General features: G+C 51.3%; 1 protein-coding gene across 1 annotated transcript in view; it reads left to right on the top strand.

Moving 5' to 3' along the window:
* LOC123783797 (ATP-binding cassette sub-family A member 17-like) overlaps window positions 1-25,517 on the top strand; it is a 74,077-nt gene that overhangs the window by 10,653 nt on the left and 37,907 nt on the right. The window contains exons 2-13 of the mRNA XM_087865789.1: window positions 1,076-1,161; window positions 1,551-1,809; window positions 3,900-4,027; window positions 5,041-5,203; window positions 6,562-6,821; window positions 7,500-7,616; window positions 8,537-8,654; window positions 16,096-16,269; window positions 21,457-21,629; window positions 22,511-22,654; window positions 23,637-23,817; window positions 25,206-25,360. Coding sequence (XP_087721915.1) covers window positions 1,108-1,161; window positions 1,551-1,809; window positions 3,900-4,027; window positions 5,041-5,203; window positions 6,562-6,821; window positions 7,500-7,616; window positions 8,537-8,654; window positions 16,096-16,269; window positions 21,457-21,629; window positions 22,511-22,654; window positions 23,637-23,817; window positions 25,206-25,360 — 1,926 coding nt within the window. The 5' untranslated portion in view covers window positions 1,076-1,107. The remainder of the gene's footprint in view (window positions 1-1,075; window positions 1,162-1,550; window positions 1,810-3,899; window positions 4,028-5,040; window positions 5,204-6,561; window positions 6,822-7,499; window positions 7,617-8,536; window positions 8,655-16,095; window positions 16,270-21,456; window positions 21,630-22,510; window positions 22,655-23,636; window positions 23,818-25,205; window positions 25,361-25,517) is intronic.

The following is a 25,517-nucleotide window of genomic DNA, read 5'->3' as shown; positions in this document are numbered from 1 at the left end:
CCACTCCCCCTCCCCCATGCTCTCTCGTTTTCTCCCAAATAAATAAATCTTTTAAAAAAATATTGAAGTGTACCTTCAGTGATGTTTGGTGTGCTCACCACGCTGTTTCTTTAGTTCCTAATGGGCCGGGTCAGAGAGGTTTTCAACCGAAGAAAATGCGTCCATCCATTCTTCTTTCACTGGCGGGAAGATGTCTTTGTGGAAGTGGGGGGAGCTAAATGCCAAAGCGTGTGATACTGGGAAGCCAAGTGTGAAGGGGAAGGAACTCGCAGCTCCGCCGGGCTGCCTTCCTCACAAGCACGACCCTACACTCGCTACGGGCCCCGTAATGCCTTGATTTACAGGGCCTGCGTTTCCTGAGTGGTCAGCACCTGCTGGCTCTGCTCTTGAACCTGGGGACTTGGGTGGTGAAACAAAAACAGAAAACAGGCAAAAAAACAAACAAAAAACACTCCCTGCCTTCACGGGGCATGTATTCTAGAGGGAAATCAGATTCAATAAGTAAATCAGTAGCACGTTCAGTGGTTTGAAAGGGCTAAGAATAAAAACGAACAGGGAAGATTGGTGGCATTTCTGAAATTTTACACAGGGTGGCAAGAAAGGCCCCCTTACGTGGGGATGATGCGCCAGGGAGGCGAGCGCCGGCCGTGAGCAGAAGCCCCTTCTGTCCCCTCTGGGTCACAGCCAGGCCTGCCACCAGCCGAAGTGGGAGATGAGAGGAGCTGGGGAGGGCTTCGCACGTCCTCATCGTCCGAGGCTGGGCTCCTGCTCCAAGGGGAGGGTTTGGGGCAGCGGAGCCACATGCACTGGGTGGCCAGCCACTGCTGCAGACCGGGCAGGTGCAGCCTGTAGATACAGATGCAGAAGTCGCCCGCGTGTCCATGCAGTTCAACCCCGAAGGCACGGGGGTCACCCACCGGCAAGTGTCGGCCCAGAGGTGGCACGGGGGTGTTTAGAGGTGGGCCAGGGAGGGGGAGTCATCAACAAGGAAGGACGCTCTGAAAGCTCCTCGAAGACCCGAGGACCCAGGAGCATTTTTGTGTGATGCCTGACATTTGCCCCATTTGCTTCCCAGCCAGTGCTGATCCCTCCTCTTCGGCTGGAAACATGACAATGGGTGGGAACTTAAAGCTTCTTCTTTGGAAGAATTTCATCTTGAAGGTGGGTAAGGCGCTGGTGGGGCCATGGGTGCCTCCTGGGGAGGCACTGAATGTTGAAGTTATGTCGGGTTCTAATAATGGATTAAAGAGAAAAATCAACTTTACTTGGAGCAGGGCCCCTTTCTGCAAATAAGGCCGGTTCCCATTGGAACCGTGCAAACTGTTGTTACTGAAGTCGGCGTCGTTGTTACCGGTTTCTCGCAGCCGATGTGAGAAGTCAGACGGAGAGGCGTCTAGCTCGTTCTCTGTTGCTTTCTCTTTCACGGGTTGCGCAGGGAGGCTGGGGGAGGGAAAGGGCTTTTCACACGGAAGCCTCGCCACGCGGCGACTTAACACTTGCATTCTGCTTTGGATTAACATTTGTGTTCTGCTCTTTCGTTTCTGTTGCAGAAGCGCAAGACCCTGGTCACCATGCTTGAGATCCTGGCGCCGCTGCTCTTCTCCACGGTCGTCATGTATCTTCGCCTCAACAGTCTGCCCAAAAAAAGGCCTCCTTTGAACTACCTTGCCATCAACATCAGTTTGCTGCCGGACTTCCTCTATTTTCCCACGGAGACTCGATACCAGCTGGTGTACGTCCCTTCCAAGAGCGAAACGTTGAAGGCTGTCACTGAAACGGTGCGGAAATCCTTTGATGTTGAGTTTGAAGGTGAGACGCAGAGATGGGGTAAGGGTAGGGAGGGAGGCCATTTTACAGAGGTGGAGGCCTTCTCCGGAGGGTGCTCATGGTCGTGATTCCAAATCTGGGGTCTCCGAACCCTAAAACGTCTGCAGAGGTGGTCGCTGGGGGAGAGCAGCCCACGGGGTATTCTCATCCTGCAACTGCACCCCAGGGCCTTGAGAGATTCTCAATTAGCATTCCAACAGGTCTCTCTTCCCCTCTTGACCCCTTCTAGTCCAGTCTCTGCATGGAGTCTGGAAGATCTCTCAAAGGGGTCTGGCCGGCTGGTGCTTCAGCCCCTCCCGTCTGCACGGGGAGCCAAGCAGACCCTTCTCCGGGCTCCCCTGCACCCCACACGCCTCCCGCAGGCTGTGCCTACCTATCCTTGCAATGGCCCTTAGCAGAGCCGTGAGCGGGGGTGTAGTTCTCTCACCTGTGCCTCGGTCTCTCTCGGAGCCCTGCACGCTCCATTCATGGCATTCTGATTCAGGTCTCATCACGTGGCCGTTCCCTGAGGGGCTCCAGCTCCATGACGGTAGAGGCCCGCATCTGTTTTGTTCACCACTGGGCCTACTACGTGCCTGGCACACACTCACTGCTCAATACACATTTATTGGATGGACTAATGCACTTAGGTAGAAACGTGGAGTCCACAAAATGTGGAGTGATTTTCCAAAGTTATAATATGTGTTTTTGTAAAGGTATTCCAATAACACAGAAGGTACAAAGAGGAAAGAAAGGGCTGTCCTCTCTCAGCTCGGAGTGCTACTCGATGCAGACAATTCTTTCAAAGGCCGTCTGCGGCCGCATGTGCGGGGACCCCTGTTTTGTGCTTCATGCTTTCCTAGCGCCCTGAAAAACCATTCTAATTCAGTTGTATCTTTCACAAATGTGAAACTGAAACGACGACGAAAAAGTCTTCTCTGGGGAGGTGATATGGTAGTGAAGCTGTGATGGTGAGGGACAAGCCATTCGAGGTGGGAGGGTGACCTCAGGACTCGGGGGCAGCCAGCGAGGGGGCCTGCTGCAGGGTCAGGGAGCTGGCAGCTGTGGGCAAGGAGGAAAGAAGTGAGGAGAGTGGTCCCAGTGAGGTCGGAGTGTCTGCAGGAGCCTCGAAGGCCTTGTCCAAGTCCTGGATTTCCTTCCTCGCACCCAAGGCCGCCCGCCGTGGGAGGGGTTTGAAGAAGAGAAATTACGTGATTTGTTTTAGAAGAGCCATCTCTGGCTGTTCTCTGGAAGAGAGACTGGAACCCCTGGAATTCGAAGACATTCAGGAGGAAGTGGTTGAGGAGGGCAGACGGAACTGTGTGGATGAATTTGAGATCAGTCTGCAGTGGAGGGGCACCTGGGGGGTTCAGTCGGTGAAGCGTCTGCCTTCGGCTCAGGTCATGATCCCAGAGTCCTGGGATTGAGTCCTGCATCAGGCTCCCTGCTCAGCGGGGAGCCTGCTTCTCCTTCTCCCTCTGCTGCGTCCCCTGCTTGTGCTCTCTCTCTCTCAAATAAATAAATAAAATATTTTTTATAAATCTGCAGCAGGACGTCGCGGTCAGAAGCCTCCTGCCTGCTTTGGGCTTTTCTCGGTGGACGGCCCTCCTCTCCTGAAACGTTCGGGCTTTGCATCTGGGCTGGGTTTCCACCCCACTTCCAGGGACCCCTCAGTGGCCTCCACTGAGAAGAAAACTTTTCTATTCTGTCTTCCCTTAAGATCCTGCCTCGGGCAGTTTATCTTTTCTTGGGATGGAGGTCTTGAACATTTATTTCTGTTTTATTGCTTCCGACTCACGTCCCGTCCCGTCTCGTCACAGCGTGTGCTCTGCCCTCGGTCCTGTGCTGACTCCTGCTAAGAGGAGCGCAGCGCTGACTGCAGGTTCCAGTGCTTTCCTCCCAGTCCTCGGTGGCTTGCGGCCACCCGCCCGCCTGCTGTGTGCTCTGTTTGCAGAACGGTCCAGGGAGTGAGCGAGGCTTGCGACCCCTCAGCCCAGGAGCGGGCGCCTGTGCACCTGCTCAGGGAGGACAGGGACGGGTGGGCAGCGCAGGCCTTCCCACCAGCCCTCGCTGACCGGATTTTCTCTCTGAAGTTCTAGGCCATTCTTCAGTGCCTGTCTTTGAAAGTTACATAATCCAGGATCCCAAAGCCTTCTACGTGTGGGCTGGAATTGTCCTGGATCACAGCTTCAACAACAGCAAGCAGCCCCTGCCACTGGAGGTAAGGACAGCCCTCCTAGAACAGCCGGATCACACTGCCAGCCCTGGGAGCGAGTCCGCCAGGGAGTCCCGTCACCTGAGCTGCCCCTCTGTGGTCCGGTGTTACTGTCCTGTCTCACTTCCGGAGGACGTAAGCCAACGCTCAGGGTTTCACTTCTTACAACCTGGACCCGGGGCCGCGCCCAGGTCTCAGATTCCTTACAAGGGAAGCTTGGCGCACGGGACCCCCAGCCGAGGGAAGAGGACCACGGCTTGATTGCGGACTGGATGCCCGCTTCACAACCACTGGCTGTCTAGCCGGGGGAAGGGCGCTAACCTTTCTGGGCCTCACTAGAGGCCCTTACCAGTGTAATGGGATTAACAGTAGTTCCTAAGTTGGAGCTTACATGAGTTTTGCCCAGAAGAGAGCCGGGAACAGAGGCATTTTGCAGGAGGACGGGTCCTACTTGCCACCATGACGAGCACAGACTGCAGTGCGGTAGGTCGGTCTGTCTGAGGAGAAGGCAGAGGTTCCCGTCGGGGGAGGGGAAGCTTTGGTGCGGTGCCCTACAGTCGCGTAAAGATGGGTTGTCAGAACTTGCATGGGGTGCTGGAAGCCGTAGACAGACATGTTTACAAACAACCAGCAACATCTGGTGAGCACTTAGGAATGCCAGGCACACCCTGGGATCACCCGACTTGATCCTACAGTACGTCTGGGGTGGGTGCTATTATCCTCCCCACTTTACTGACGAGGAAACCAAGACAAGAAGGTCAAGTGACTTGCCTGAACTGCCGTGGCCGCTTGGTGGGAGGCCTGGGGTTTGTGTGCGGGTGGCCTGGCCCCGGAGCCCGCGCTGGACAGGGCTGCGGTGCTGCCTTCCTCAAGGGGCTCTCTGGGGATGGTGGCAGCAGACCACCGTGTGCACCCTGGACGGGATGTCCCAGCTGGCCTCAGGCACAGGTCTGCTCTGTCCTGGGTCCTCTCTGAGCATCAGGTTGTGACCACGGTTGTCCTCCCTTTATCCTCCCCAGATCAAGTACCGCTTGCGTCTGAGCTGCATTCAGAGGAACTCCTTAATCTCGAAGGTGACATCATATTACGACAACCTGGAAGGCTGGGGCACATCCCTCCTCTATCCTCCCAACCCGAGCCAAGTGCCCCGGGCCTTTGGACATTTCGATGGGGGACTCCCTGGTGAGGAAGCCCGTGTGTGTGACCCTGTGCGCGGCCTCCTGGTCCCAAACATTTCAGAAGAGGTTGAGGGAGTCACGTTTAGAAATGTGTCCCTGGTTAAAATACTTTCGCTCTAGAGGAAGTTAAAGCGGCAGTTAAGTGTTTGATTTGTACTGAACTGCTTGAAGGAGGGATGGAAGCATTTTACAGGAACAAGGATGGTGCGTCCCTTCTTATGCTTCTGTGTGTACTAACGTTTGCTTTAGCTTCCTGCAGGCTGGGGGAGCAGCCGCGGGGAAGCATGGACACCCGCTCGTCCTCTCTGGAAGGACACACGCTCCCCACATTACTGTAGAGTTTGGGGCTCCGTCTTTGTCAGGGGTTCAGGGGACCCCCCCTGCAGGGAACGAGCTGCTGGTAGGAAACTGAGCTGACAAGTTGCACCTCACTGTGGGATGAGCACACAGCTGACATGGGGCCTTGGGCCTGCAAGGCCAGTGAGCAGGATGGAAATCTGAGGACTCACGGTTTTGTGAGATTCTAGAAAGGGTACCAGCTGCTCTGCAGAGGAAACTCTCCTACAGGCAGTCAAGACCACATGACAGCTCCTGGGATTTTATTGTCGACAATGTGTTCCTCCCATGTTCATCCTCACAGATCTGGGGGTCCGCGTCGGGCTGGGCCATCGGGAGACCTTGGTCACCGCCCCTTCACTGTTGCACCCCCCTCCCTGGCTCTGCCCACAAGGAGGGCCAGGAACCCATGCTTGGAGGCGGGACCGTTATCTCTTACAAGACCCCGAGACCCCGTGTCTTTGCCCTTCAACCTATTTTTCCCAAAAGACGACCTTAGTCCACAACTACACTATGTCAGAACAAGGGCTAGTTATAGTCAAGATTGTTTTTGAGGCTTGGCAGCAAATTCTGATGCCCATAACCCTTGGGTCACTGTGGTGACAGCTCACAGACAGGTCACAGTCGGTGAGGGGGGCTGTGTCTCCCACATGCTTTGAATTTAACCATCTCATATGTCCTGGATGATTAGAAGTGCCAAGTGGGCACCCTCTCCCTGGAGCCCAAGCACCTAGCGGAGGGGATGCGGCCCCACCACGCAAGAGTGTTGTATGGGACGTCCCTTGTTGTGTCTGCTCAGGGCACCTTTGCCCTGTTCTCTGATAAAAGATGCCATCACGGCCCCAGGGGGCCCATGGTGACTCTGCTCCTTCTTCGCCATGGCAGCAGGTGGACTCTAGGGAGCCTGCCCTACTGTCGGTGTGTCTTTACAAATCGCTAGCCACGGCCCATCTGACCCATTAGGTGTTCTGCCGTGTCAGTCTTCCTGGGTCTCTGACGCCTGGTGTCTGCTGTGTTCTCATGCAGGATACAGCAAGGAAGGCTTCCTGGCCCTCCAGCACGCGCTGGACAAGGCCATCATGCAGCACCACGCCCACAATGCAACGGCCCAGCTGTTTGAGGACCTCACCGTGCTCGTGAAGAGGTTCCCGCACGGAGCCCACATCCAGGACATGTTCCTGCTGATCCTTCAGAACGAGTTCCCTCTTCTGCTCATGCTCAGCTTCATCTGCATCGAGCTCATCATCATCAATTCCGTTGCCCTGGAGAAAGAGAAGAAGCTGAAGGTAACCCCACCGGCATGGGACGCACGCCTTTCCTGGCACCGGGATGTGCGGGAGCACTGATGGAAAATGACCAGACAGGGAATGAGGCCAAGGCAGGGGAGAGGCTGCCGAGGCATCAGAGGGCCCTCCAAGGTGAGTTGGAAGGTGGATTTCTTTCATCATCTGACCTGCCTGCCACTCAGGAGACCCCGTCTGTTGTTACGACGTGAGTCCTTGCTTTGGGCTTGCCCGTGGTGGCTGATCAGGAGATGCTTGTGGAGTGACTCCCTGAGAGACGCACAGGAGGGGAATGACCCCCCAGGAGTAGCTCCATCTCTTGTTGCTGCAGACGGGAGCGCTCTCCAGGGAGCCCCGGCCGAACACAAGGCTGACCGCGCAAGTTTCTCTGCCTTCTGTGCTCCGGGGCCGCCCGCTCTCTCCTGTGACTTCTCTCCCCTTTTGTTCTTTGTAGACCATCTACCTTCTTACTCTTTCATTTTCTTCTCCTTTGACTGATCCTTATGACTGTGTCTTGAAATAGCCTGCCGGCGGCTCCCTGCACCTTGCTCGGCCTCACCCACCAGTGGTTTGTGCCGTGTTCTCGCGTGCACAGCGTGCTTTGACGGAGGCGGCCTGCGAGGCTGCAGCGGGCGTCTCCCCTGAATGCGGTGGGACAGCTGGCTCTTCTGCTTTCCCTAGGAGTATATGTGCATGATGGGAGTGGACAACTGGCAACACTGGGCCTCCTGGTTCATCGTGTTCTTCATCTCCGCCCTCATCGTCGTCTCTTTCATGACCATCCTCTTCTGCACACAGGTACCTGTCTCAGGCCCTCGGGATGTGCTCAGCTGTGCAGAGGGCTGGGTGGTGGTGCTGAGATCTGGCAGCCGGCAAGAGCACAGCCAGCAATGAGCACCTGGAAGACCTCAGTGGATGCGTGGTGGTACTTACTGAAACTTCGTGGGGGTGAGGCACGTGGAACCTGCACGATCCGGGACAGCCTCGCCCTCCCTCCGATCCCGGGTCTGCAAGGCTGGACACGGGCATGGTTAATTTCATTAGGAAAGTGGAATTCCAAGAGATGTATTTCATAAACTTTAAAACATTGCAGATTTTACACTCTGCAGATAGTTGAAAACAGTTATTGTAAGAGATGAGGATGTTCTCTCAGGCTCATGCTACCTTGTTAAGTTTTCGTTCTATGCTGTTGTTGAAATTTGGTGTTCCAGCTTGCTAACTTTCATTTAATGACTAAATTATAATCCACCATGTGGACATATGAAAATTTACCTTCTAAATAACCAAAGTTGCGGCACTTTGGATAAGGGAAGGCAAGAAAACCCAGACCATGCAGCAAAATACTTAAAACAAAGAAAATGGCCAGAAAGCATTAAAAGGAGGAGACGTAAGCTATCGAAAGGAATACTACAGTCATCTGTAATAGTGACAGTGACAAATAGGATAATATCTCTCATTAAAGCAAAAAAGATTCACACTGAGTCAAAAACTGAATTTGGACTTAGGCTTTCTTTGAAAGAAGGTACATGGACAGAGCATCGTTTGTAAATGGTTGTGGACACTGGGTCAAAGTCTGCCTTAAAACAGATCTGTTTCTGTTGCTTAATCAGCATCATCTTGTGGGTTTTTTAAAAATTTCTGCCTTGTTAATGGGCATTTCATGCCTTCTGCTCATTCTCTCCGTGCACAAACGACGTGTGTCTCTGGCTGCCCCGCAGGTGACCGGGGTGGCGGTGTTCAGGAACAGCGACCCTCGTTTGATATTCGTTTTTCTACTGTGTTTTGCCGCTGCCACGATTTTCTTTGCGTTCATGATCAGCACGTTCTTCCAAAGAGGTGAGTCCTGGTACGGTTTCTGTCAGGGAGGGCGTTCATGACTTCTGTTTCCGGCAGCACTATTCAAGTCACCTACGGCGTGAATTATTCCTCCAAAGCCCAGTTTTCACCTCTGCGGTTACTTTCCATTCGCCAGCAAAGGCTTAGGGAACCATCTCCATGTATGTATGTTTTTCTGCTTCGTTTGGCTTCTAAATGTCGTTTCAAATGGATGCAAGTGGTTAAGTCCCAACTTGGAAGGAAATGAGGGGTAAGGTGTCTGTGCAGACAGTTTTCGGAGTCTTTTTTTTTTTTTTTTTTAAAGATTTTTTATTTATTTATCCGACAGAGATAGAGACAGCCAGCGAGAGAGGGAACACAAGCAGGGAGAGTGGGAGAGGAAGGAGCAGGCTCATAGCGGAAGAGCCTGATGTGGGGCTCGATCCCATAACGCCGGGATCACGCCCTGAGCCGAAGGCAGACGCTTAACCGCTGTGCCACCCAGGCGCCCCAGTTTTCGGAGTCTTGACCGTGAACTTGGGCACAAAGGTAGGGTGGCTTCCGAGACACCGCAGTAAGACTGGAATTCCTGGGACTTTGGTCCCAGGACGGGTGTTACCTCTGAAATTATTGGTAGAATCAAGGAACTACTAGGGACAAAAGTAACAGGAAATGGGGTCAAAGTCAGAGTGCAGGAGAATTTACTCCTGATTCAAATGCAGAGGTACAGGTAAAAACATTCATGGAGGGCGGGTCCAGCAGTTGGTGACAAACAAAAAGAGGGCTTAAAAGAACTTGGGGGAAAACCAAAATATGCTAATAAATGAAGCCAGGTGGTTTACTCTTTACATTTGTGAATATTTTACGTTAACTACCATATTCTAATGTTCTAATAGGTGGGCCCTGGAAAATACTGACTCTGCCAAGGTGGGAGTGGGTTGTTTGGGAGGTTGACTGGGCCTCGACACCATCTATGATTCAAACTCTATACCGAGTTCCCCACTATCCCTCAATAGCTCACGGGCAAGCACGGCGGGGGTGGGGGGGCCAAGTAAGAGAATTATGTGGGGACCTTGGAGCATGAGTATCAAAGGATGCTTGAAAAAGCTAAGGGTAACATGGTGTTGAAGGCTGAAACCCAAAAAAATTGAACTTGGGGTGAATCACAAGAAATAAGCAGAGGGCTGGAAAGAAAAGACAAAACCCGTGAGGTCAGAAGACTAGAGTGGAAAGCATATAGCGGGCAAGAGTCCCAACACAACTTCAGAGTTTATGATCAATTGATTTTTGATGAAGGGGCCAAGACAATTCAACAGGTAAGAAATAGTCTTTTCATGGGGCGCCTGGGTGGCTCAGTTGTTAAGCGTCTGCCTTCAGCTCAGGGCGTGATCCTGGCTTTATGGGATCGAGCCCCACATCAGGCTCCTCCGCTGGGAGCCTGCTTCTTCCTCTCCCACTCCCCCTGCTTGTGTTCCCTCTCTCGCTGGCTGTCTCTCTCTCTGTCGAATAAATAAATAAAATCTTCAAAAAAAAAAAAAAAGAAATAGTCTTTTCAACAAAGGGTGCTGGAATAGCTGGATATCTACGTACACAGGAGTGAAGCTGGGCCTCTACGTCACGTCATATATAAAAATGAACTCAAAGTGGATTATAAACCTAAATGTAAGAGCTAAAACTACAAAACATTAAAAGAAAATACAGGCATAAATCTTTGTGATCTTGGGTTAGATGGTATTTTCTTAAACATGATACCAAAAGCATAAGTCATAAAAAAGAGGATTGATAAATTGGACTAAATCAATATTAACAACTTTTGTGCTTCAAAGGATACCATCAAGAAAGTGACAACCCACAGACTGGGAGAAAACATCTGCAAGTAATATATATCATAAGAGACTTGTATCCAAAATAAATAAAAGAAAACTTACAACTAAAAAATAAAAACACAAATATTCCAAACTCATTCTACAGGCCAGCATTACCTTGATACTCAAACTGAAAAAGACATCAGACCAATAAAACCACAGACCAGTATTCCTTATGAATAGAGATGTAAAAATCCTCAACAAAATACTAGCAAGCTAAATCCAAAAGCATATTTAAATGATTATACACCATGCCAAGTGGGATTTATAAGAATACAAGAACAATTCAACATATGAAAAACAATAAGTGTAATAGACCACTTGGATTGAATGAAGGAAAAAATAAACACAATTTTATTCACTTTTATTTGTCTCAATTGATACTGAAAAAGCATGTGACAAAATCCAGTACTTTTCTTTTTTGTTTTGTTTTTTTTTTTAAGATTTTATTTATTTACTTGACAGAGAGAGAGATCCAGTGAGAGAGGGAACATTAGCAGGGGGAGTGGGGGAGGAGGAAGCAGGCTCCCAGCGGAGGAGCCTGATGTGGGGCTCGATCCCAGAACACCAGGATCACGCCCTGAGCCGAAGGCAGACACTTAACGACTGAGCCACCCAGGCACCCCATCATGATAAAAACTTTTAACAAACTGGAGTATAAAGGAAGTATCTCGACCAATAGTGAACATTTACAAAAACCCCACAGCTAACATCATATTCAATGGTGAACAACTAAAAATGTTCCCTCTAAGATCAGGAAAAAGATAAGAATGACCACTTTCCCCTCTGCTATTCAACATTGTACTGGAAGTTCTAGGCAGAGCAACCAAGAATGAAAAAGAAATAAAAGACATGCAACTGGAGAGGAAGAAGCAAAATTCTCTCTATTCAAACATGACATGATCTTATATATAGAAAATTCTGAAGAATCTACAATAGGAACTTTCAGAGCAATTACATGAATTCAGCAAGTTTGCAGGCTAGAGATCAACATGCAAAAATCAGTTGTGTTTCTCTACACTATCAGTGAACATTCCAAAAAGGAAATCAAGAAAATAATTCCATTTAACATACACTCCAAAATAAAATACCCAAGAATAAATCCGACCAGAGATATAAAAGACTCGTTGAAAGAAGTCAAAGACAACTTAATGCAATGGAAAGACATCCCATGTTCATGGATTAGAAGACTTAGTATTGCTGAGATGGTCATAGTCCCCCAGACTGATCCATAGATTCAACTGAAATCCTATTAAAATCCCAGATGCCTTCTTTTCAGAAATGGGCAAGCTAATCCTAAAATCCATATGGAATTGCAAGGGGCCTCAAAGAGCCAAAACAATTTTGAAAAAGAAGAACAAAGTTGGAGGAGACACACTTCCTGATTTCAAACTCACTACAAAGCAACAGGGATCAAAAAAGTGTGGTACTGGCAGAGGATACATATTGAGACTGATGGGATAGAACTTAGAGTCTAGAAAGAAGTCCACAGATCTAATAGCCAATTGATTTTGACAAGGGTGCCAAGACCACTTAATGGGGAAAGTATAGTTTCTTTAAGGAATGGTGCTGGGACACTAGCCACTTGGGACTCCTACCTCACTTCATTCCTTAGACGGCTGAATAATACTCCATCACATGGATAGACCACATTTGGTTATCATTCACCTGTTGATGGACACAGGGTTGTTTCCACCTTTGGCTACTGTGAATAATGCTGCTGTGAACATTCACGTACCAAGTGTCTGTTTGAGTCTGCTTTCAGTTCCTTTGGGCATACACCTAGGAGTATAAACGCTGGATCACATGGTGATTCTGTTTAACTTTTTGAGGAACTAGCAAAATGTTTTCTACAGAAGCTGCAACATTTTACATTTCCAGAGTGCAGTACATGAGGGTTCCAATTTTTTTTTTTTTAGAAATATCTGTTCAAAATTTTTGCACATTTTTCACTTGCATCATTTGTTTTGTTAATGCTAAGTTGTAGGAGTTATTGATGTATTTTGATATTAACCCTTCATCAGATATGATTTGCAAATATTCTCGCCCCTTCTATGGGTTGTCTTTTTACTTTCTTGATGGTGTCTTTTGATGCACAGAAGTTTTTAATTTTGTTAAAGTACAACTTATCTTTCTTTTGTTGCCTGTGCTTTCAGCCTTATACTAAGAAACCAGTGCCAAACCCAAGGTTATGTAGATTTTCTCCAAGTTTTCTTCTAAAAGTTTTATAGCTTTATGTTTAGAACATTGATCCGTTTTGAGTTAGTTTTTGTGTATGGTCTAAGGTCAGGGTCCACCTTCATTCTTCTGCATGTAGATGTCTAGTTTTCCCAGCACCGTTTGTTGAAAAACTCTTTCTTCCCCCAGTGGACAGTCTCAGCACCACTGTTGAAAATCAACTGATCATGATGTGAGGGTTTGTTTCTGGGCTATTATATTCCATTGGTCTTTACTGGTCTAGACTTTGAGAGGGATTGATGTTCATTCTTCTTTATATGTTTGGTAGAATTCGCCAGTGAAGCCATATGGTCTTGGGATTTTCTTTGTTGGGACGGACCTGAGGGACCTGTGGGACACCACCCAGCATACTAACATACACATCACTGGACTCCCAGAATAAGAAAAGAGACAGAAAAAAGGCAGAAAGAAATATTTAAAGAAATAATTACTGAAAATGCCCCAAATTTTATGAAAAGCTTGAATCTACAAACCCAAGAATCTCAGTGAACTCCAAGCAGGATAAACTGAAAGAGATCCACATGAAGTATCATTCAAATTGTCAAAACCCAAAGCAAAAAAAAAAAAAAAGCATATTGAAAGCAATGAGAAGAGCTCCTCAGGTACAAGTGATCCTCCGTAAGATTAATAGCTGATTTCTCTTCAGAAACTATGGACTCCAGAAGATACTGCGATGACATTTTAAATCTTCAAGGAAGGGAAAAAAATTCAACCAAGAATTCTCTATCTGGCAAAACTATTTCCCTTAAGAATGAAGATGAAATTGAGACATTTTCAGATAAACAGAAGCGGACAGCATTTATTACCAATAGACTGACCCTATAAGAAAGGCTAAAGGGAGTTCTTTGGGCAGAAATGAAAAGCCACCAGCCTCCCAGTAACTCGAAGCCATAAGAAGAAATACAGATGACAAAGGTAACTTAAGCCAGTATTTTTGTACTTTTGGTTTGTAAGTCTTCTGTTTCCTATATGATTTATAAGGCAAATGCATGAAAATATTCATAAATCTGTGATAACGAGTACCTGACATATGAAGATATAATCTGTCCCAACGACAGCTTCAAGGGGGAGGGACAGAGATGTATGCGAGCAGAGACTATGCTATTGAAGGGAAGTGGTATTATTATATAAGTTTAAGAGGTGAATTATTATATACTTTTGGCTTTTTTAGAAGATTTTATTTATTTATTGGTCAGAGGGAGAGAGAGCACAAGCAGGGGGAGCCGCAGGCAGAGGGAGAAGCAGGCTCCCCACTGAGCAAGGAGCCCGATGCAGGACTCGATCCCAGGACCCTGGGATTATGACCTGAGCCGACGGCAGACGCTTCACCGACTGAGCCACCAAGGCGCCCCCAAAATAAAGTCTTAAAAAAGAAATAGAGAGAGCTGGAACCAGGGCTCTGTGGGGGAACAGCTGATTCGAGGTCTGGGGTATGAGCTCTAGACATTGTGTACCACAGCAAGGGGACTCTCAAAGACCGATGGAGATGATGTCTAGAGGATGGAAGAGCCAACCTGAAGATGCTGCCATTCACCGAAGATGGGGCGTGAACATCATGGAGAATAGCGCTCGCAATGAGTTGAAACACTTAAAATGTAAAAATCCTTGATGATGCAAAAATCCGTGATTTATAACGGTGCCCCAGGAAATGGCTCACTGGTGATCCCTGAGGGGTGCCGGGGCTGCCACCCAGGACACCCATCCCACCACGCGGCTGCAGGTGGGAAGGCGCATCCTCGCTCCCTGCTGCAGCCTCCAGATCACGCCTCTTCCCTCCCTGCTCAAAGCACTCAGCCCCTTTGAGGAGGAGGGTGTCATCTGACTAAACCACACACTGCTTCTTGCTAAAGCCTCTGCTGCTCCCTGTTCCCTCCCGCGTTCGCTGGAGCACTTCATCCTCTAAACCTCGGCCTTGCCAACGACTGTAATGACCAGAATCTCAGCCCCAGACACCTCTCTCTTGACCCCACGTCTCTCTGTTTAGCTCCTTCCCTCTTGCACCCGCCTCCCCCAGTAATTCTTTGACCCCCATCGAGACGCCTGCTCCATTGGCCCTAACGCTCTTTCACTGTCCGTCACCCCATTGTGTGCCTCGCCGGCTTCCTCAGCCCGCTCAGAGCCCACCGCCCATCACTGCTTTGACTCCTTTAACTTACACGCATCAGCTGTCCATTGAACTTGCATCGCAAATCCTCAGCCCTGGTCCCACCAAGCCCCCCGCCTACCCTGCACCTACACCTGACCCGCGGAACGTGGCTGCAGAAAAACTCTCCCCCTGGGTGGACTGGTCTCTGATTCTCAGTGAGAGCCCCTGGCCACCACCTTGCAACCCACCCACGTTCCTGTGTCAGTTTGTCCCACGCCTCTCTGACACAGCACTTTGAAACCTCTTCCCGACCCTGCAATGGACAGCAGCGTCTCTCCCCTCCTCACTGAGGCCGACAGCTCCTGCTCCAGCCTCACAGGGCTGCTCGCGTGGACCCTGACCTCGAGCAAGGCCACAGACTGACTGTGCATCTGTTTCCCCTTCTCGCAAACGAGAAAATCACAGTATCGATAACTTCGTTATGAGGATTAAATGGGATATTACATGTAAAGTGCTGAGAACAGTATTTGGTATCTAGCAAGAGCTTAGTAAACATTAGCAATTCTCCACGCCTGTTACAAACGAGGAACCTGAAACTCAGAGAAGTCATACTGGATCCAAGGTTAGCCATGGGTCATATAGCCAGGTTCGGGGCGGGTATGCCTGATGCCTCAACGGGGCTCTTTCCTTTGTGGATGCAGTCCTCACGACCCCAGCTCCTACTCTCTCGACTTCCAGGAAGTGGAACGTCTGCATTGCACCTGAGCTTGTCTCCCAGCCTGCAGTCGGACTGGCCTCATCTCCCAGTCCGGAGCCACCATGCTCACGGCCTGGAAAACCCTGAGTCCTTCACCTTACTTTACTCGCTCCACGACACTGGACAAACGTATTTACTGTGGCTAAGCCTCAGTTTCCTCGTCTGTAAACAGGGAGGGCGTGAAGGCTCAGTAAGAGGCTGTAGGTAACTTGCCGGCCTTGGGGCTACAACACGTGCCACCGTCTGCGAAGGGGAGGGTTTAGACCGTAGGAGGCGCTGTCAGTCTGTCTGCAGCGGTTAGAGATCTGCGCCCTAACAGACCCATTCACACCGTGAAGTGCCCAGAGGCCCTTAGTCTTTCGATAGTGAAAGTGCAACGCTCTGTAAAAGCCTGCTTCCCTTCTGAGATGCCGAGGCACCCGCAGACATCCCTGCTCCCCACCCCGGCCGTGGCGGGACGGGGCTTGTGTCACCTCATGCGTGGCTGACGGGGCCCCCTGCCGTGTCCTCCTGCAGCCCACGTAGCAACTGCCGCCGGAGGCATCATCTTCTTCTTCACTTACCTCCCGTACCTGTACCTCACGTTCAGCTACTCCCAGAGGACCCACTTCCAAAAGGTGGCCTTCTGTCTGCTCTCCAACGTCGCCATGGCACTGGGGGTCCGATTAATCTCCGCATTTGAGATAAAAGGTGAGTCCCCCATTTCCCCAGGGAAGCGGCCCTGAAGCTCCGCCACCGCGGGGGACGGGCCAGGCTGACCTGCGTTTCCAGGCGGCCCTCGCTGCAGCTTCCTTCAGCTTGGGGGTGTTTGCGGTACCCCGGCAGCTGCGGTGGGTCGTAGGACACGGTTCACACCACACAGCTCCCGGTGTGGTTTGGGAGCAAAACTAAAGCATAGTAACGATTTAGGAAATTATAAGCCTATGTAGTTACATAGAAAAGACAGGTTCACAGCTGGATTCAGTGAACACGTTTAGCACTTTACAGATAACAGAGGGCCATTCACATACGCCGTGTTCCAGGCGCACAGGCTTGGGGTTGGCCTGGGGGCCTTGCCAGCGGTGGTGGTCTACTTTCCTCACAAGTTCCTCATTTGGAGCCGCACCCCCACGTGCTCGTTTGCCTTACGTTCCGGAGTTGGAAGAATTCCTCAGAATGCCAACGGTTACCGCAGAAGATAGGGGCTAACACATCAAAACCGAGGGCCTGCTGGGCTCCGTAGGCTTTCTGGATGAAACCGCCCCCGTCTCAGCGGCACTAAGACGGCCGGCTGTGGACACTGTAGCAAGTGTCTTCACGGCTCAGTGTTGGCTTTTATCACCATAGTTCTGGTTCTAGATGCTACGGCTTGGTTTAGCGGCAGACGACAGGATGGGAGTTATAAGTTGGATCTAGTCTGTGTGTCCTCGTACTGCAACTGGGATAATTTCCAATGACCTGGTCAGAGGCACCATCTACCAATTATCTTCTTTGTTAAATTGGGACGGTCTCAAGGGTTAAGGGTGTTTAAGATATAATAAAGGGTGTGAAGCTGGCCAGAATTTACTGCAGGCGCGTGGTTTTCCTTAGAGCATTGATGAGACCACACTTCACAAATAAGCATGGGGGGAAAGCGGAATTAAAAAGGTATTTCTGATTCCTCACATGTTAGGGAGTGAATAGGGGACCTTTATGGAACCTCTCTGTTGAGAGCAGAAGAGCCTGGGTTCGCTCCCCCGCAGAGATTCTCTCAGGGAGAGACTGAAACAAGACTAGGGCTACAGAGCAGTTCTCACTTGGGAGTTACGGGTTAAAGCGGCCCACCCAAGCGCTGGGCTGGCGTGGCCGGGCCTTCACGCCTCTGCCTCCTGCTGTCACTGGGTGTGGACCCCCCCCCCAAGAAAGGGCGTGACCAGGCTGACCCTCAACCACGGCCCCGGCCAGCAACTGAAGTGCCGGCTTTCTTGAAGGGGAGCAGGGGCATCTATCCCCGCATCCGTATCCCAGCCCCTCATAAACGAGACGGCCTTGCGGAAGGTGCTGTGGTGCTGACCGCATTATGGAAGAAAACCCAAGGGGAAAATCGCCCCCGACAACCTGTCAGAGGCTGGGTCTCCGGCAGAGCTGCAGCCCGGGGTCACCCTGCGAGGTCTGTCCAGGGACCCTCGAGCAGGAACGTGATTTCGGCTTGTCCTGGGACGACAGGGCCCCCACTCGGGTGCCCGGCAGAAGCCTTTTCATCCCCGTCATGGCAAATCCTCACAGACGGGTTCTCAAGGGCAAAATGCAACACAGTAAAAAGCAATTAAAAACATAAGGACATAACCTGCCATGGATGACAGCCCACAGAAACAGTCACAAAGTCCTCACATTTTGGAATTACCAAAGCACAGATTATAAGACAATAGTGCTCAGCATGTGTTTTTTGAGTAAAGGCATTGTTTGAATGTATTGGAGGGGTTAACCGTGGCTTCGAAGCCGAGGGAGGGTTATGGCCTGGAAGTAGTTCAGAAGGAACCATGCGGGAAGCAGCAAAGAGGACCAGAAAGATGTTAAAATGCGCGAGAGAGTTGAGAAGAGTGAGGAGGGCTTACCCCCGTTTAAGCAGACGTCCAGCAGGAAAAGAGACAAGGGGGCAGAAGAAATACTTCTGAAGAGACGGAGCCCAGATCTGTCCCCAGACTGGATTTCAGGAGGCCCAGCAAATCCCAGACAAGAGTAAGAAGAAGAAATCTACCCTGGACACATCAGCGTAAGAGTGAGCACGGCAGATGGCAAGAGGAAAATCTTACAAGCAGCCTGAGGAACAGAAAGACAAACTGCTTTTCAACGGGAGCCTGAAGCTACTGGTTCACACGCTGGGTGTGTAAAATAATACTAATAGAGATGTCTTGGGGTTTTTTTTTTTTTAACAGGTGAATTAAAATACATAAGAGGGGTTCTTGAGGGGGTAATGTCAGAACCCAAAGGGCATAAATACTTTCTGGAAGGAGGGGAAAGGTAATGAACTTTAGACTGGGCCACGCGAAGCAGATGCGGTAATTCAGTACTGAGCCAACCGGAAGGCTAGAAGCACTGTGTAACTTTCAAACTTAATAGAGACAGAAAGGAATAAGCAAAGATTGGCTGAGTCCAAAAGCGGCGGAAAGGAGAGAGGACTTCGGTCCTGTGCCTGCCTCCACTGCGGGGAGGCTGAGAAGTCAGGGAGCAGGACGGGAACAGCTGGCTCAGGACAATCTCTATGGAACCGATGGGGTCAGGGCCAGCCCGCCAGACTCCTCCCGTGCTCCCAAACAGGACTAGGTAGACTGTGGGAGGAAGGGACAGCTCACCTCTACCCCAACCAATGACGGACCTTGATGAGCCGGTTCTCAAATGTAAAGGCATGTAGAGAGGACCAAGAATGGCAAAAACCCCTTGAGGAACAAGATGGTGAGAACTGTTTTACTGGCTATGACGATCTACGGTAAAGCAAGAGTCATCAAGATTGACGAAAAGACTGACAGAACAGAAAAGAAAGGCCACAGGCACAGTCGAAGGCCCGAGGTGATGCTACAGAGCAGCGGGGTCGGGAAACGGAGCTGGCGCACCTGGAGAACGTTCTGGGGAGGTGGAAATCGGACCCCAATTCACAGTGCACAAAATCAGTTCGAGTGTCGAAACTCTCTAAAGCTGTCGGAGATGATAGAGAAGAGTACACCCCAGTCCTCCGAGGGGGAAAGATTTCTCGTTAAGCAAGACGCAAAAAAGAACCGACCACGAAGACAGAGGCATCTGACGTTGAGAAGCCTTGTCTCATGGGAGAATCTCACGACTCTCGAGTTCCCCTTCCCTGTGCCTTGCGTTCGTCCCTCGATGCCCCAGAATGAAGGGGAGCTGCCGAGGGAGACACACCGAGCCCACAAAAGGCTTGCGTCCAGAATTCATACACATCAATTAAATGTTAGAATTTGTGGTAAAGCTCAAGGGAGGGAAGACCTGAGTAGGCACTGGGCGGAAAGCGTATCCCGGAGGCGACGAGCGTGTGCAAGCTGGGAGACCATGCAGGGACACGGGTTACGCGCTCGGGGAGAACCCTGCCAGGGGGTGGAAACTCGGCAAGAGATAGACTGTCTGAAAGAAACAGAAGCAAACTTGATGGGGAGGAGACATGACAAGAAATGCTGAGATCTTCAGGTGGAAAGAATGCTTCCCTCTACACAGGCAATTAAGAGTACCAGAAATGGAAAATACTTTGCTTTTTGGGGGGTTTTGTTTTGTTTTTGGGTTTTTGCTCTGAAAGAGGACTGAGTTTTAAAGCAAAAGTGGGAGGAGCTTATAGCATTTAGAGTTCACGCAGAAGTGAGATGTGCGGGCAAGTACTGGGGAGATGCCGAGAACGGTCCTCACGCGACATGTGAGCAGCCATGACATCGTTTGATGACATACTCTGGTTAGAGATGAATGATGTAAACCCTACGACAACACTGAAAAAAATTTTTAGAGGTATAAATAATAAATCAACAGTGGAAATACAATGGAATCATGAAAACATTCTCCATGAATTCAAGAAAAGGGAGAAAAGGAGGAGAAAAAGAAAGAAAAGTTTGGAACAAATAAGAGCTGGCAAGACGGTAGATTTTAATTCAGAGCGGCAGTAGTCGCACGAAATGTGCATGGTATGGGGAGACCAGTTACAGAGAGACTGTCAGCTTGGGTAAGAGGCAAAACCCAGGCAGATGCTGCCTGGGGCCAGGGGCGGGTGGGGACGGGGCACACACTCTGGGTGTTTCTGGGCGACTGACCCCGGCGTGGCAAAGGCAGGTCATGCGATATTTCCCTTGGATTGCCTGTTAAAGCTCCATTTCATGTATTCTTTGGTACAGGCACTCTCAGTAAATACCTAAAGTTAACCGGCAATCATGTGTCTGCCATCCGGGCCCTGCAGATCTGCACTGAGATGGACCTGACACTTGGGGACCAAGTGTGCCCTGCATTCCCCGCAGCCTTGCACCCGTCCTGAGTTGGTGCGAGATCTGATACGGCGATGTTCTGGGCTGGCACGTAGACACCTGTCATGGGAAGGGGATCCCCGTGGGTCTCCCAGCCCCTGGCCCCCCACAACAGCATCCACTCCCCCCACACACACCTAATAGGAACAAAATCCCCGGGCACTCAGCCAGCACATTCAAGTTTGAGGAGCAGCGATGGAGCCCGTGTGTGTGCTGCCGTGTTGCTGGTTTCCGCCACCGTGAGCCTGCCAGGTGGCAACAGCCGCTCAGTGTCTTGGATGCTTGAAATGAGAAGCTTAGTCAACTGGCACTCAGACTGGACACTTGGCATCACACAGCTTGCTTACCTCCCTACGCGTCCTGGAACTGGTCCCAAGCCCCGCCTCCGTGCCTTCCTGTATTCCTGGAGTAGGTGCGCATGAGGCCCTGGGGCAGACAGTGAATGAACAATACGTGAGCAGATACAGAGCGCGGAGCGGGAACCCCTGGGATCACAGGTGGCACGGACGCTCACTTGCAGGATGGGCACGTAACCCACACAGGGGGAGTGAGAACGCGAGCTTGTAGGGTAAGGAGGCGCCTGTGCTGACCTCCCTTCCAATGAGAATTAGCCCATCAAGAGGGTGGGGCAGAGTGAGAGAGAAGGCAGAAGCGTGGAGAAGGGTCTTGGTGACCAGACTCCTCCTTCTTGGTGCCCGTGAAAACACTAGGGCCTTTTGGCAGGTCCCGAAAATGCCTTGTCTCATGGGAGAATCTCACGACTCTCGAGTTCCCCTTCCCTGTGCCTTGCGTTTGTCCCTCGATGCCCCAGTCCCCAGTTGTCCGGTCTTGTCAGTGTCCTGGTCGCCAGCCGTTCGGGGGGGAGCTCTGCCTTGCGTGTGCTGACGCCGTCCTTCCTTTGGCTCAGGTACAGGCATGCAGTGGGAGAATATTGGCAGCGTGAGTGGGGAGTTTAACTTCTCCCAGGTGCTGCTGCTGCTGCTCCTGGACTCCGTCTTGTACAGTGTGGTGGCCTGGTACGTGGAGGCTGTCCTCCCCGGGGAGTATGGTGTACCCAAGCCTTGGTACTTCTTTGTTCTGGTGAGTACTGGCACTGCTGTCCTATAGACCACCTTAGACCTTTTACAGCCCCCGCCCCAGGAGCCTCACCCGTCTCCTCGGTGTCTTGATGGAAATCTCAGACCCCAGGAAATCTAAGCCGGGTTCTCTAACCGGGATTTACCCCAAACCTTCAGCTGTGGTCGCCAAGGGAGCACGATGAACGAGTCTCAGTGTCTCTGACTCGTCCTTGGCTAGGGCCCCATGCAGAGTGCCCACAAGCCTGTCTGCAATGTCCTGCTGTGTCCACTCCAATGTCAGACCCCGTGAGTCTGCACGGGACACCACCGTTTCCCCTCCGGGCTGTGGGCGTGGCCCTGACGCTCTCTGAGACCTCTGGGGTGCTGGTAGGGTGCAGCCTTCCTTGGCGACCCCAACAAGTTCCAGAGGCGCTGTCTCCTTACAAGTGGAGTCACCTGCGGATGCCAGCGGCCCCGTCCCATGGTCTTTGAAGGGGGTGACCCTGTCTGAGGGGCACAGGCACGGACTTGGGGCTCCACGTGGCTGCCCACTGGCCCTTCCAGGAATGTCCACCCCAGGATTTCTCCAGGCTCAGCCAGGGAGGCTGTCTGCCAACCTGCCGGCTTCCCCAGCTCGCCGGCAGCCCAGGGACAGCACATCCAGCAGGACGGTCGCTCACTCTGACCTTGGGACCCTGAGTTATAGGCCAAAAGCAGCTTACTGGTAGTGAGTCCATGAGCAAGCTGCTTGACTTCTCCAGGCACCATTACATGTTCGATACCAGGCAACGTGGGGGTTGGGGGTGGGGAGTGTGGAGAATTTAATTCACCAAAATATTTATCTTTCCAAAGACGACAGTCGATTCACCCGAACACGTTAATGTCAGTTGACTTTCTGTCTAGCCGTCCCACTGGTGCGGACGGTCTATGCCCCTCACACGGTCAGTGCTGGACGTGGGGGATCCTGACAAAGGTCCGAAAAGCAAGTTCATTCAGGAGGAGCCCACCAATTTGGCGAAAGGGATTGAAATCCAACATCTCTACAAGGTATCAGCTCACGAGTCTCCTTCCGAGATTTTACCGACTAGTGTACGGAGTCTTCTGTTTTACTCTGACGGTGGTTACGAGATACCTTCCCTGAGGGAGGTTTAGTGTCTTCCTGTGACGTACCCTGCAAATAGGAATCCGACATAAAGTCAGGCAGTTCAGTGCAGGAGGTGGGGGTCGGGATGATGTCTCCTGAAACAGACCCCCCACCGTGCCAACACCGTTGCGGGGGGACACCCTGGCACTCAGCCATTGGGCAGCTGCCGTCGATCCCCACAGTTTACACACCCAAGCCCTCGTTGCCCCGGCGTTCAGGATTGGCTTCCAGACAGGGAGTGTCTGTCTGTCACCAGCATTCGCTGAGCCCTTCCTGCACACGGAGCCCGCGTGACTAGGTGCTCCCAGGACAGGAGGCCAGCCCTGTGCCCTGGCACGTCCTCCGAGTAGCATCTTCTCCTTCAGCACCTTCAGAGAGGCGGTGTCCTTGTCGCACTTCGTGCCACCTTCCTCTGCCTGTGGGGGCTGGGGGCTGGGGGGTGTCACATCCTAGCCCAGGGGACTCACGACGCGGCTGACGGTTCCAGCTCCTTCACAGGCTGCGGTAGCGGAAGCAGCCAGGCACGCTTGTGGCTTCCAGGGATCTCCTTTCTGTTCACATACCAGGCTGTCTGTAGACATGTGGCTCTGGCATGATTTCTCAGGGGCTTGGCCACCTCACGCAGGGCCAGGTGTGGCTCTGGAAGCAGGGAGAAGACTCCCTGCCACGCTCTGAGCCCTGCGTCCTCAAGCCCTGGCCTGCACCCCCGTCAGGCTCCTCAGCAGCCCCAGGCAGCTAAACCCTGAGAGAGGGGCTCCCTTCCAGACTTCCACTTGCATTCCCACCGACGGACTGACTTTCGCGGGGAACTTGGTGTGGGTCGTAAATTCTTCAGGAACACCACATGCCCGTCACCGAGTCAGTCACACGCTGAATTCTCCACAGGTGTATCACACGGGAAAGAATAAACACATCGCAGTCAAACGACTGACCATGAATCTGTACCAGGGGCAGATCACCGTCCTCCTGGGACACAACGGAGCCGGCAAAACCACCACGTGCTACATGCTCACAGGTACCTGCGCGGGGCCAGCCCCCTCAGGAGAGAGCCTTCAACACAGCCCGGGTGAGCCTCCATCCCCCTCCTTAGGTCTCACTGACGTTGAGCATGAAGCAGTTGCTGTTTGCTTTTTTGCCATCTGTAGAGTGTCTGTTTGTTCATGTGCCCCTGTACCAGGAAGATGGAATCTTTGGCTCTTCCAGTCTGTGGAATGAGACCTCACACACTATCGAGGAGCTGTGCTCACGGCTCTGCATGTCTCTGGAGAGAGACTCTCTCAGACAGACTCCCCGCTGAGCGAGGAGCCCGCCACAGGGCTCGATCCCATGACCCCCAACATCACGACCTGAGCCAAAACCAGGCGCCCCCAAAATCCTTATGTTGATTTAGAGTAAGGAGATACGTGGGAAAGAAGGCGAAGTCATATCACATGTTCGTACTTCTAAAAAACGGCAAACCACCTACTAACCAATTAGCGTGGGTTGAATAAATAAGCAGCGTGTATTCATAACAATAAAATCTTCCTTCCCAAATTATACAGATTTTGTGCAAGTGGAGAAATGGCCTCAATATACCTTTTGTGAAAAAGCCAGTTAAAAAACCAGAATTCATATTTTCCCATTTTTGCTAAAAACATTAACACATGAGTCAGCATGCGCATAAAAGAATACACGAAGGAGGGGCGCCTGGGTGGCTCAGTCGGTGAAGCGTCTACCTTCGGCTCTGGTCATGATCTTAGGGTCCTGGGATCGAGTCCTCCACTGGGCTCCCTGCTCAGTGGGGAGCCTGCTTCTTTCTCTCCTTCTGCTGCAGCCCCCGCTTGTGCTCTCTCTGTCAAATAAATAAAAATCTTAGAAAAAAAAAACCCCACAAAGTTATGCCGAACCGTGTCAGCAGTGGTCATAATAGTTAACAGTGTTAACTGCTGGGACCTACAGTCTTTGTGTGCTTTGCTATACTTTCTTCTTTTAGCCTTGTTGCAAATAGATGTGAATGACGAAGATGAGAACAAAGAGCGAGAGGACACTGATGGGTGGGCCGTGAAGCCCCACACATTCCCACAGGTGCCCGGCGCTGGGTGCAGTTCTGTGCATTCCTGGGGGGCTTCCCGGGAATCAAAGGGGAATCAGTCACGGGTCTCAAGTCAGAACACTTAGATGCCCCACACACGGTTCTCCTGAGCCCCATTTCCATAGTCTTGCTTACCGCTTCTCAGTGTAATTTGCTTTGTTCCCCTAGCCAGACAGGCCCTCCTCAGAGGCAGAAAGGACGTCCCCTGTCTCTGCCTCCCGCACACAACCTCATTCACCGTCAGGGAACACACAGTCCGTGGGCGTGACTGACCGTGACAAGGATGCGGCAGTCTGCCCATGGACGCAGGGCGTCCGTAAGCCTCCCGCTGTGGCGTGCTCTGCTGAAGATGACCTTAGCGTATGTCTTGCATTTGCTCCTAGGTCTTCTTCCTCCTTCAGGTGGATGGGCCTATGTCAACGGATATGAAATTTCTCGTGACATGGCTCAGATCCGAAGGGGCCTGGGCTGGTGCCCCCAGCACGATATCTTGTTCGAGAACTTCACCGTCAAAGAGCATCTTTCCTTCTATGCTCAGGTGCGTCTGTGGGTGGCAGGCTGTTTCTCCTGCATCCGTTCTTAGGGAGGGTCAGCCTGCAGCTCCCTGACCCAACCTCAGAAGGCCTTGAAACCTCTTCCAGACACTATTCCGTAAACATTCAGGAGGGGAGGCAGGGGACAGGTTATAATGTGAC

This window comes from Ursus americanus, chromosome 2 (genome assembly GCF_024610735.1).
Source record: "Ursus americanus isolate L20-20 chromosome 2, mUrsAme1.1.p, whole genome shotgun sequence".
NCBI lineage: Eukaryota > Metazoa > Chordata > Mammalia > Carnivora > Ursidae > Ursus > Ursus americanus.
This window is presented reverse-complemented; position numbering and strand designations above follow the sequence as displayed.